The sequence below is a fragment of the Equus asinus genome, chromosome X (assembly GCF_041296235.1).
Source record: "Equus asinus isolate D_3611 breed Donkey chromosome X, EquAss-T2T_v2, whole genome shotgun sequence".
Lineage (NCBI taxonomy): Eukaryota > Metazoa > Chordata > Mammalia > Perissodactyla > Equidae > Equus > Equus asinus.
In genome coordinates, this window is record NC_091820.1 from 100,547,643 (window position 1) to 100,558,846 (window position 11,204).

General features: G+C 47.3%; 1 protein-coding gene across 5 annotated transcripts; it reads left to right on the plus strand.

Moving 5' to 3' along the window:
- The first annotated feature begins 601 nt into the window (after positions 1 to 601).
- On the plus strand, positions 602 to 10,662 carry CLDN2 (claudin 2). 5 transcript variants are annotated; one of them, XM_070502603.1, is made up of 3 exons: positions 6,048 to 6,332; positions 7,815 to 8,448; positions 8,560 to 10,662. In XM_070502603.1, the coding sequence occupies exons 2-3, from the start codon at positions 7,996 to 7,998 to the stop codon at positions 8,686 to 8,688; spliced, it is 582 nt and encodes a 193-aa protein (XP_070358704.1). In that variant the 5' UTR covers positions 6,048 to 6,332; positions 7,815 to 7,995; the 3' UTR covers positions 8,689 to 10,662. The 5 variants fall into 5 exon arrangements, with proteins under 5 accessions (XP_014710135.1, XP_070358704.1, XP_014710134.1 ...); XM_014854649.3 differs by lacking the exon at positions 6,048 to 6,332 and adding an exon at positions 602 to 813 and having other exon boundaries at positions 7,815 to 10,662; XM_014854648.3 differs by having other exon boundaries at positions 6,060 to 6,332; positions 7,815 to 10,662.
- The last annotated feature ends 542 nt before the right edge of the window (positions 10,663 to 11,204 follow it).

An 11,204-nucleotide genomic window follows, 5' to 3' on the forward strand; every position in this document is an offset into this window, starting at 1 on the left:
TATTTTCTGAATTTTTTTGCAATAGCATCTGTTTCTAATCAGAAAAAAAGCAGGAAAGGTTGGTTTTTGTTTTTCATTTGGAGAGGAAACCCAATTGCTACACTCTATTCCATAGAACTTTTGAGAGACTCGGATGACATAGAGTGCGGTACTGCTGTGTGTGGTACAGAGATGGCCCACAATTACCACGGCCACCTCAGTCCCACCTTGTAGGGACCTGGTCTTTGAAGTCACAAAAGTCTGAACCTACAGTATACGTTTGCCCTTGCACCTTGGGGTCAGCCTTAGGGGTGGGTAGAGCTGGGGGCTTGCAGGAGAACAAAACTGGGTGGAAGAGTCGGCAGGGCTGTAGGCGGCGCAGGGCTGCTTGGGCACTAGCTCATCGGGGCTGTGTTTATGAGGCTTATTTCCTGCTGGGCCTCAGGGCCGCTAGCCAGGGACACCTAATGGGCATAACAGAGCCCCTCCTCGCCCCACCCCCAAAGCTGGAATGTTCCGAATTCCTCCTTGGGCCAAACCCTTCTCCCCCCAAGGTCACCACACAAAAGCCCAGCTGGAGTTTCTGACAAGAAAAACACAAAACTCACAAAACTTTTTTTTAAGTACCTCAATCTTCCACAGCCTCCAGGGGGTTTAATTCTGATCTGTAATAAGTCTCTGACCCAAGGCTGAGATTTGCAGATGTATTTTGCAAAGCTGTGGGTAACAATTAGAAATCCTTTATCACCTCGGCTGGGGCCCCTCTTCCTCAGGATCCCTTCCTCCCTCTCCAGGGCCATACACCTCCTCCAGGCTCTGTAAAAGAACTGCTTCGTAAGTGTCTCAATTCTGATTTATTTGCTATCTTTTAAACTCACCTGTGGGCTCTTGCTTCCTGGTTGCTCTCAATTTGGCCCATGGTGCAGCCAGCCTGGGCCACCTTGGGTTTCCGAGGGAAGGGCACAGGAGGGAAAATTCAGGTAGCACTTGGGTTGGCAGTACTGGTTTCCTCAAGGTTACCACAAAGTTTCTAGACTTTGAAACTACAGAGCCTGAGGAAGCACTCTCCAAATCAGATAATAATTTCTGAACAGAGCTTTTGAGGGCAAAAGGACTGAGATAAAAGGCTGGGAGGAAAGCAGCTACAGTTTACCCCTCTGTCTAACTGTGGGGCACTGAGGACTGGAAGGAGCGCTTCCTCAGCCAGCTCCAGCGCCTTCCCCGGCACGAAGGCTCAGGGAGTCAGCAGAAGATGGATTTCTGAGTGAAGTCGTAAAATCTCCCCCTCAAGCCCTTAAATACTTTCCCCCCACTGGTCTGCAAGTCTGTCATTAGAAATTCCTTCTTTGAACGAAATGCTGCCATTTGCGATGAAAATGGATGGACCTGGTGGGCATTATGCTAGGTGAAATAAGTCAGACAGAGAAAGACAAATACTGTATGATCTCACTTATATGTGGAATCGAAAAAAACACAAAAGAAACCCCACGAGCTCATAGATATAGAGAACAGGTAGGCGGTTGCCAGAGGTGGTGGGTGGGGGGGTGGGTGAAATGGCTGAAGGTGGTCAAAAGGTACAAACCTCCAGTTATAAGACAAATAAATCCTGGGGATGTAATGTACGGCATGGTGATAATGGTTAACAATACTGTATTGCATATTTGAAAGTTGCTAAGAGAGTAGATCTTAAAAGTTCTCATCAGAAGAAAAAAAATGTGTAACTGTGTGGTGATGATAACTAAACTTATTGTGGTGATCTTTTTGCAATATATGCATATATCAAATGTTTATGTTGTACACCTGAAACTAATGCAATGTTATGTGTCAATTATATCTCAATTGAAAAAAGAAATTTCTTCTTTGGGCTGAGACATTATTCTCTTCAACTGTCCTCTTTGAAAATGGAGTTGGAACCAAAACATTAACAGCGCTTATAGCTGGGGAGATTGTAGGTGATGTCTGTTTTCTCAGTTCTGCTTTTCGGTGTTTTCTAGCGTTCTAAAGTGACAGTGCTTCTCTTTGAGGATCAGGCCAAAAATAAATTTCTTTTTAAAGCAATTAGAAAATCTCTCAATCCAGTTGTAGTTCCTGGAGCTGTCATCCATCAACTGATGCAGAAGGAAAGGTGAACTGCTCCAAGGACAAACTTTCCAGAAAGTAGGGCTTTAAGGGAATGGCTTTGCCACCTACTAGAGCCCAGCTCGGCAGCTGGAGGTGAGGTGCAGAGAGGAAAGCAAGTGTCTCAGATTCCTGTGAGGGGCTGTGAGATCAAGGAATGGAGGAATGAGGCTGACAGAAGAGGGCTGCGATGGCCTCCACCGCGCACAGGATGCCACATCGGGTCCTTCCCTGAGCGTTAGAACCCCACCTGTGCTGTTCTACCAGTCTCATGAGGATGCCCCCACAGAAGAGGTACCATGCACAAGACTCTTGGTGCAAGAAATAAGCCTAGCAGGGCAAGTACCCAGGCAAGAAGGGGTTAATTCAGGAGCTGCTCTTAGTCTTGACCCTCCTAATCCTCTCCTGCAGTTCCAATCCCTCCCCTAAGGAAGATTAGGTAAGGATCCTAAATGAAGCCTTTTGCCCAGCCCTTGGGCCATGGAGTGTGTTGGCCTCATGCCCGGAAGACAAATTCAGCTGGCAAGGCCTAGAGTTCTCTGTTCTTCCAAAGGAGCCAGGGCTTGGTTTCTAGGAGGATCCCTCAAAGAGAGGAGTTTCTTTTAAACTGACTGCTTCTAATAACAGCTATTCAGTCTTCTATATTTGTGAAAATGGTTTCCTGTCCCCATTACCTTATTTGAGACTCAAAACTTGGAGGTGAGCAAACTAAGGCCTGGAGAAGTTAAGGGACTTCTTCAACAGGTTCCAGGCAGAACCAAGATGAGAAGCTAACTTTTTGATTCTCAGGCCAGGACTCTTTCTCTAAACCCTCTACTCCTCATCACACTAACAAAAGCAGATTCTAGTAGGGCCCACCACCCAACCACTTGCTATTTTGTTCACCACTGCCTTGCTGACCCTGGCTGAAAAGCAGACCCCCATTGTGCAATTTCTCCCAATTGAATAAGCTCCAACAACCTGTCCTTCCTCCTGCCCAGCTATGCCAAGTCAGGCTCTCTAGAGATTCCAAACCTTATTGATGGCATTTTTTTGATTCCGCCTTCCCCCTGCCCCAAACCACTTTCCTACTGAGTCAGGATTGGCTCTAGGTAGAGGCTCTCCTCTTGTGGATACTGTTGGTTCCCATGGGAAACTCAAGTTGGGCTCTTCTGCCACCATCCCAGGAAGACGGAAGCAAGAGCCGCTCCTCTGGGAGGCAGAAAGTCTTCTCTCCAAACACCTCAAGGTAGCTTACCAACACTCACTCACACTCAATGGCCATAGATAGTTAGAAAGTACAAAGGAAAAGTATTTAACCCAGCCTGGGTGGGAAGAGGAGTCCAAGGAAGGTTTCAAGGAGAGGATGAGTCCTGAAGGATAACTAGCAATCAGCTAAGCAAATGGTGGATGTTTAAGGGCTTGGAGATGGAGAAAAAGGCAAATTCAGAGAAGTACACATGTTCAGGTATGGCTAGATCATGTGTGTGCGCGCGTGTGTGAGAGAGTGTGTGTGTGTGTGTATTGTGTGTGTATATGTGAAGGAGCATCAAGCATGAGGTTGGAGGTTACTGGTGGGAGATGAGGCTGGGAAGAACAGCAGAAATCAGACAATGGAGGGCTTTCCTGGTTTTTCTGGGCTAGAGAGTTTGAACTTCATCCTGAAAGCAATTGAGAGGTCCTGAAGATTTTTGAGCATGGCAAAGAGGTTGGGTGGCACTTATGATTCAATTTCCATTTTAGAAAGATCCTTGACTACTGGATGGATAGTTCATTATAGGGGCAGAGCAGAAGTGGAATTAGAGACCAGTTTGAGGTACCTATGAGATTCCAAATGGACACGAGATATGGTTTGAACTAAAGTTTAGGCAGTAGAGATGGAAAGAAGGGGATGCATTCAGGATATATTTTGAAGGTAGATCTGATAGGATTTCATAATTGTTTGTATGCCAAGAAGAGGTGAAGAAACAAGGATGACTGGCTTGAATTGCTGGATGAGCAGTGGTCCCACCAGGATAGCTGTGTGAGGAATAGTTTGGGGGTGAAGAGATCAGATGATTTCAGCTTTGCAAATGTCAAATTTGTGGTACCATTAAGACATTCCAGTGGGGTCATTCCAAATGCAGTTGAATATACAAATCTTGAGTTTAGGAGAGAGATTTGTGCCAGAGGTACGAATTCAGCAGTCACTGGCACAGAGACAGAGTGGATGAGGTCACCCGTGGAGAATGTGAAGAATAAGAAGAGAAGTCTAGAAGTCTAGATGAAACCTTGGGGGGAGTAGTCAGATTTATAGAGTGGGCGGAAGAAGAGGAATTTATAAAGGAGACCTAGAAGCCTCATTTTGAGGGGCAGGGAAAACTGAGATTGGAGTTACAGAAAACAAGAGAGAAGACAGTTTTGTGAAAGAGAGGGACAAGATGACATGACAGGGATATGACCATTGGATATGGGGACAAGGAAATTGTTGGCAACCTTGGTGAGAACATTTTCAGTGGAGGGCTAATGGCAGAAGCCAGACTGCAGAGGGTTGAGCAGTGAGTGGGAGGGGGAGGAAATAGAGACGTCAATATTAAATGGCTTGTTTAAGAATCTTGGCTTCAAAGAGAATGATGAGGATAGGGTAATAGCTGCACAGGGAGGAGGTAGGTTAGGGAGCTCAAAAAAAAGGTAAGTATTTGAAGTAGTCACTAAAAACACTTACCAGGGAGAAGTAGAAGGACTTCCAAGCAGCACTGAAGGCCCCACTGAGAGGCGCAGTTCTGATCAGGATGGGTAGAATCGTGCCCAGTTTAGCAATAAGAAAACCAATGCCTGGAAAGGACTTGTGAAGTGTCACAGCTGGGAAGTGACCGAACTGAGATTCAAACTAGATTTCCCTCCCCACCTCCCATCAATGTTTATTGACTCCTGCTCCGCACTGCTTTGCATCAACATTGGCATGGTGACATCCGTCACTGATGAATAGCATTGACTATCAACTGTGTGCCCAAAGCTGCAGAGGCACAACAGAAACTTAATATATGGTTTCCTCCCTCAAATTGTTTAGAATTTGGTCAGAGACATGATATTCAACACGGAATTATACACATAAAATGGTCAAACTCTGTTTCTCTCTGTGCTTGTCTGTCTCTTTTACTCTGTCTCTGTTTTTCTCTTTCTGTCTCTGTCTCTGTTTTTATCGTTCTGTCTCTCTCCTTATCTGTGTTTCTCTCTCCCCTTTCTGTCTCTCTGTCTCTGTCTCTTTCTCTGTCTCTCTCTTCATTTCCCTCTTTCTGATTCCCCTCTCAATCTTCTTTGCCAACATTGGGCAGCTCTGGTACCTTACACTGAAGTATCATTGACTCATTTGGAAGTCCATATCTTATAGTCCCTCAAACTACTTTTAACTACTTTTGTTCATTCTTAAGAGGACATTTTTGAATACCTGCTCTGGGCAGCGCATTGTGAGGCACTTGAGATACAGAGATGAGTAAGATACAGTCCTTGCCCTCAAGTAGCTCACAGACTAGTGGGGATAGAATAAGGATTTAAACAAGAAATCACAATATAGTTCAATAAGTACTATCTGTACCTCAGTTTCCTCATCTATACAATAGGGATTATTAGTACCCACCGTAAAGCATTGTTGTGATGATTAAATGAGTTAACATGTGTAGAGTGCTTGTAATGGTCACATAGGAAACACTACATAAATGTTGCTATTATCATTATTATCATTACTATGATGGAGGTAACTAAACACAAGCTACTGCAGGAACATAGAGGAGGGGCACTTGCTCCAGGCTAGAGTAAGAGACAGCTGAGCTGAGCTCTAAAGAATGAGAAAGTGCTAAACAGAGAGAGAATGCCAGGCATTCTGCATAGAAGGAACAGCCTGTGCTCAGGCTTGGAAACAAAAAACTATATGACATGACTGGGGAACTGAAAGTAATTTAGTTCAGCAAGAGTAGAGAGTATGAGGAGGGGAATGGCAAGAGATGAAGTTTGATAGGTCATGGAATACAAACAAGTTTGGACTTTATTCTTTAACCGATGTGGAGACACCGGAATGTTTTATGTAGAGTAGTGACTTGATCAGATTAATGTGTTGAAAGATCACCTTAGCAACAGTGTGGAGAAAGAACTGGAGGAGGCAAGATTGGAAGTAAGACCAGTTAAAAAGTCGTTGCTGTAGTCCAAGGGAGAGAGAATGACGAAGCCCTGAACTGGGGACACAGCAGTGGAAATGGAGAGAAGAGTGCCATGGATTTGAGGTATATTCAAGAGGCAGAACTTGTGAGACAGTGACAGTAGAAGGTGAGGGATAAGCATGAGAGAGCCACCTCTCTCTCAAGGATCACGCCCAGGATTTTGGCCAGGTGCAAGGGAATGGATACAGGTATCAGCTAGCGACCGTGGGGAAGCCAGGGAAGAACTGTTTGGGGAGGGGTGTGATGGGGGCTGATGAGTTCCTTTTTGAACATGTCAAACTTGAGGTGCCTATGACATTTCTCAGTGGGTGTTTTAAACAGGTGATTGCGCTGACAGTCTTGAAGCTCAGGAGGAAGGTCTATGCTGAAAATACAGATTTGGCAGTGCCAGTGGATGGGTGAGAGATTAAGTCATGGGGGTGGATACGTTTGCTTAGGGACAGAGTGTTGATTGAGAAAAGGATGGACTTCTGAGGAATACTCACATTTAAGGGATGAGTAGGGAAAGAGAAATCTTGAAGAAGGCTAAAGTGGAATAGCCAGATTGCGGTGGGTTGAAAATTTAGTGTGCTGGAGGGTCTTGTAGATGATGGGGAGGAGGATGTACCCTTAGCCCTTAGTGTCTTGAACCTTGGTAAGAGTCGGGGCGTGCTCCTTGAACACTGCAAAATCCTGGACAGCTCTGAGATTCTAAAGTATTGGCTCGGATGCCCACCTCTTAGAAAGCCCTCTATTCTAGAGGAGCTTTCCTTCCCTCTGTCCATCTTAGTGCCCCTGACAGACAGCCTAGAGAATTTCAGGGTTTTCTACTGGGGCCGGAATAATCTTTGCTCCAAAATACTCCCACAGCATCTGGGAGGCTTAGGACTCGTGGGGTATCTATTAGGAGAGCAAACAGGAAATGTCTGGGTGTGTTATACATGCAGGAGGCCTTAGTCTAACCTGGGGAGGGGGATTTGGGCAGGGCCGGGAGGATGTGAACTCTCGTAGTGTGGACAGAAGGCTTTGCTGCCTGCCCCAAGCTGCCCTGGAATAAATTTTCACCATGGGCAGATGACCCAGGTCTAGACCACGGCTCTCTAGGCCCTTGAAGATTCAAGAAGCCTCTAGTAACTTGGAGTCCAAGGCTATATCCTAAGACCTGTTCCTCCTGATCCAGCCTTGTGGAGTTTGGCCTCAGTCTGCAATTGAGGGGCCCTGAGGCACGGTTGCTGAGCAATGCATTAAACAGCGGGCGTTGGAGACAGAACTGTGCCAGCCAACGGCCTGACCTGGAGTTAATGCAACCAGCACAACCGCCAATGCCATCATCACCTTCTCGGAAAGCAGCCACCTGTCTGGCCCCTGGCTTTGTCTGGCTGCCAACCTAAGGCATGTGCCTACGCAGGAGGTGATGACATTTTGGCTACACTTTCAAAGTTTTTTTTTTTTTTTCTTTCTCATGTGTTATTTCTAAAGATAACAAAGGTCAAAAGGCATCCAGCATTTTCTGGTTTCTCATAAGCTTCTGGTCAATATTTAATCTGGTTTATGGATATTTTTTAGGTCTTCCAGATGCCTTCTTGAGCCTGCTTGTGGCCACCCACAGACACTTGTAAGGAGGAGAGAAGTCGGGCTGGCAGAGACACTCTGAAATGAGGGATTAGAGGCTGGGACCCAAGGAGCAAAAGCTGCAGCCAGAAGACAAGGGAGCAGGCCCTAAGACGCTTCTACTGAGAGGTCTGCCATGGCCTCTCTTGGCCTCCAACTTGTAGGCTACATCCTGGGCCTTCTGGGGCTGTTGGGCACCCTGGTTGCCATGCTGCTCCCCAGCTGGCGAACAAGCTCTTATGTTGGTGCCAGCATTGTGACAGCAGTCGGCTTCTCCAAGGGCCTCTGGATGGAGTGTGCCACACACAGCACAGGCATCACCCAGTGTGACATCTACAGCACCCTTCTAGGCCTGCCTGCTGACATCCAGGCAGCCCAGGCAATGATGGTGACATCCAGTGCAATCTCTTCGTTGGCCTGCATTATCTCTGTGGTGGGCATGAGATGCACAGTCTTCTGCCAGGACTCCCGAGCCAAAGACAGAGTGGCGGTAGTGGGCGGAGTCTTCTTCATCCTTGGAGGCCTCCTAGGCTTCATCCCTGTTGCCTGGAATCTTCATGGGATCCTGCGGGACTTCTACTCCCCACTGGTACCTGACAGCATGAAATTTGAGATTGGAGAGGCTCTTTACTTGGGTATTATTTCCACCCTGTTCTCTCTGATAGCTGGAATCATCCTCTGCTTTTCCTGCCCACTCCAGGGAAATCGCTCCAACTACTACGATGCCTACCAGGCCCAGCCCCTCGCCACTAGGAGCTCTCCAAGGCCTGGTCAACCACCCAAAGTCAAGAGTGAGTTTAACTCCTACAGCCTGACAGGGTATGTGTGAAGAACCAGGGGCCAGAGCTGGGGGGTGGCTGGGTCTGTGAAAACCAGTGGACAGCCCCCCCCAGGGCCACAGATGAGGGACTTTGCCACTGGATCATGTCAGAACCTTCTGCTGAGGATAGACTGACTTTGGCCACTGGATCAAGCAAAGGCAGAAAGAGGAGCTGGTGTGACAGCATGCAGGTTGAATTGTCAAGATGCTTGCCAAGCCAGACTTTCCGTTTCCTTCACCTTGGCCTCCCCTACGCTGAATCCCCAACCCTTGACTTTAAACCCACCCCCTACCCTAGGCCAGGCCATAGAGGCTCCCCTTTGCCCTTTGGTTTACCTGGTAATCCATCCAGATTCCCACTAATCACATCCCACTGACTGATCCTCTTTGTGATCAAAGACCCTCCCTCTGGTGGAGGTTGGCTCTTTGTTCATTGCTGGGGCTTGGGAGGAAGGAGGAGCGGTGGTTTTTATGGGCATGGCTCTAACCTCCTTCTCAAGCACCCCTCCAAAGAAACTGATTGGCCAGTAATAAGCCCTGGAGCCTCCATCCCACTCTTGTTATGACTCCACAGTGTCCAGACTGGTTTGTGCATGAACTGAAATAAAGCCATCCCATGGTACCGAGGGAACAGAGAGCAACTGGGTGCAGGATGAGAGGGAGAGAAGGCAGTCAAGGACCAAAAAAAGACCAGAATGACTGCCCAGGGCACTTCCCATAATTCCCTCACACTTGTGGGTTGGGGATCTAGCCCCCAGCTAGAGGAAAGCATCAGGAAAGAAGCTGTGGTGGAAAGCTCAGGGTGGCAGCGGACTGATTCCACTGAGGAACTGCCTGAGAAGCTGAAGCCCCAGCTCTCACTGAAGCCCCTGCCTATCTCTGACCTTGCCTCCTGCTAAATGAGAAGGCTAAGGGCCCTACATAATGGTTTCCTTAGGACTGGGAAACTAGTTTTTCTAGAGATGGCCCTTGACTGAGGGATGACCGTGTGGGAGCTGTGGGGGACTGAGGAAAATACCACTCCTTGATGCTGCCTGAGAAAGAATAAGAACTTTTGTATCTAAGAAGCTGGGTAGACATGTGTGGTGGCTCCAGTGGGTGTTTCTATTAGGCCAGAGAGAGGCAACTCACCAGAGAGTCTTCAGGCCTAATGGAAAATCAGCTCAAAGGCTGAGATAGGCCTCCAGAGTCTACCCACAGAACCCTACAGAGCCTCTGAAAGACTGCAGCATCACATGGGGCCCCTGTCACCCTTCATATTCCCCCCACTATCCTTCACCAGACATTCCAGAGTTTCTAGAAGGCATCCAAGGGCTCCAGCATGGAACAATCATGCCCAAAGTGCTGTGGCCCTGATCTGAGTGATAGCTGAGCCGCTGCCTGGGATTTCAGTTGAGATGGGAGAGTAGAGAATGGTTCCCAGGCAGCTCCAAGTTCTGAAAATGCTCCATTTCCCCTGGGGTGGGGGTGAGGATGGGAGTCATAAACAAACCAAAGGCATTTTCCCTCACCAGCCTAAGCATGACCAGCTTCTGACAAACTCCAGTACACCTCTCCAAACCTCAGTGGCAACAGAAGGGGCCCATTCATTGTCTTTAACATGCCTTTCATGTTTCCACCTTCTTGCCTATGTTAAAGCTGTTCTCCCAAGCTGGAAGGCCCTCTCCCTTTAGTCAAGTCTTTCTCATGCTTGGAGAACTTGCTCAGCGCCATGTACTGCACTGAGTCTCCTCTGACCACTCCATCCCTCTCCTACCCCCCCCCCCACCATCTTCAATGTAAAAATTGCTTCTTTGATGCCTATCATTGAGAATTTTTAATGGATAGTTATCTTTTCATGTGTGTGTATCTGATTTCACAAGTACATTGTAAACTTTTGGAGGGTAGGGGCCATATCTTAGAAACCTCTTTGTATCCTCCAGACTATTTGTAAGAGTGCTGGGCACACAGTAGGTGATCAATAAATACTTGTTGATTGAATAACTGTTTTATTAACTCAAAGGGGCCCAGACAGTACAGGTGTGATGGAGCGAATTGGGCTAAGGGGAGGGTAGGATGGAAACTGGCTTTTCTCCCCACTGGGTGTATAGAAAATTCTAGACTTTACTGGACAGATTAAGAAAGCAAGACATCCCCCCTCCCCAGGAAAACTTTAACCTTTTTATCTTGCCCAGGACTCCTCCCTCTTCACAACAATTGTTTCATTTATTTACTAAATGGCCGTGTGTTTGTTTATTCTTTTCATTCTCCAAACCACCATTGTGAGGAAAGTGAAATACACCTGATAATTGCCATTAGGCTGATGGAGAAACTAAGGCCCACATAGGTAAAGAGATTTTTCCCAGGGCCACACTGCTGGCGTTAGTGCCCCAGTCTCCTGACTCCCCAAATAGGACTCTGCTGGTGCAACAATATTTGCAGCCAATAGGAAGAGCCTGCTAGAGGTCCCCAAGCCACCTGAGGCAAACAACTTATGGCCAGCAAGGTAATACTGGGCACACACAGGCTCTCCTGGTCTCCTGTGA

Bases quoted from the DNA above. Each gene is read 5' to 3' on its own strand.
- CLDN2 (XM_014854649.3), top strand. From the start codon at position 7,996: ATGGCCTCTCTTGGCCTCCAACTTGTAGGCTACATCCTGGGCCTTCTG.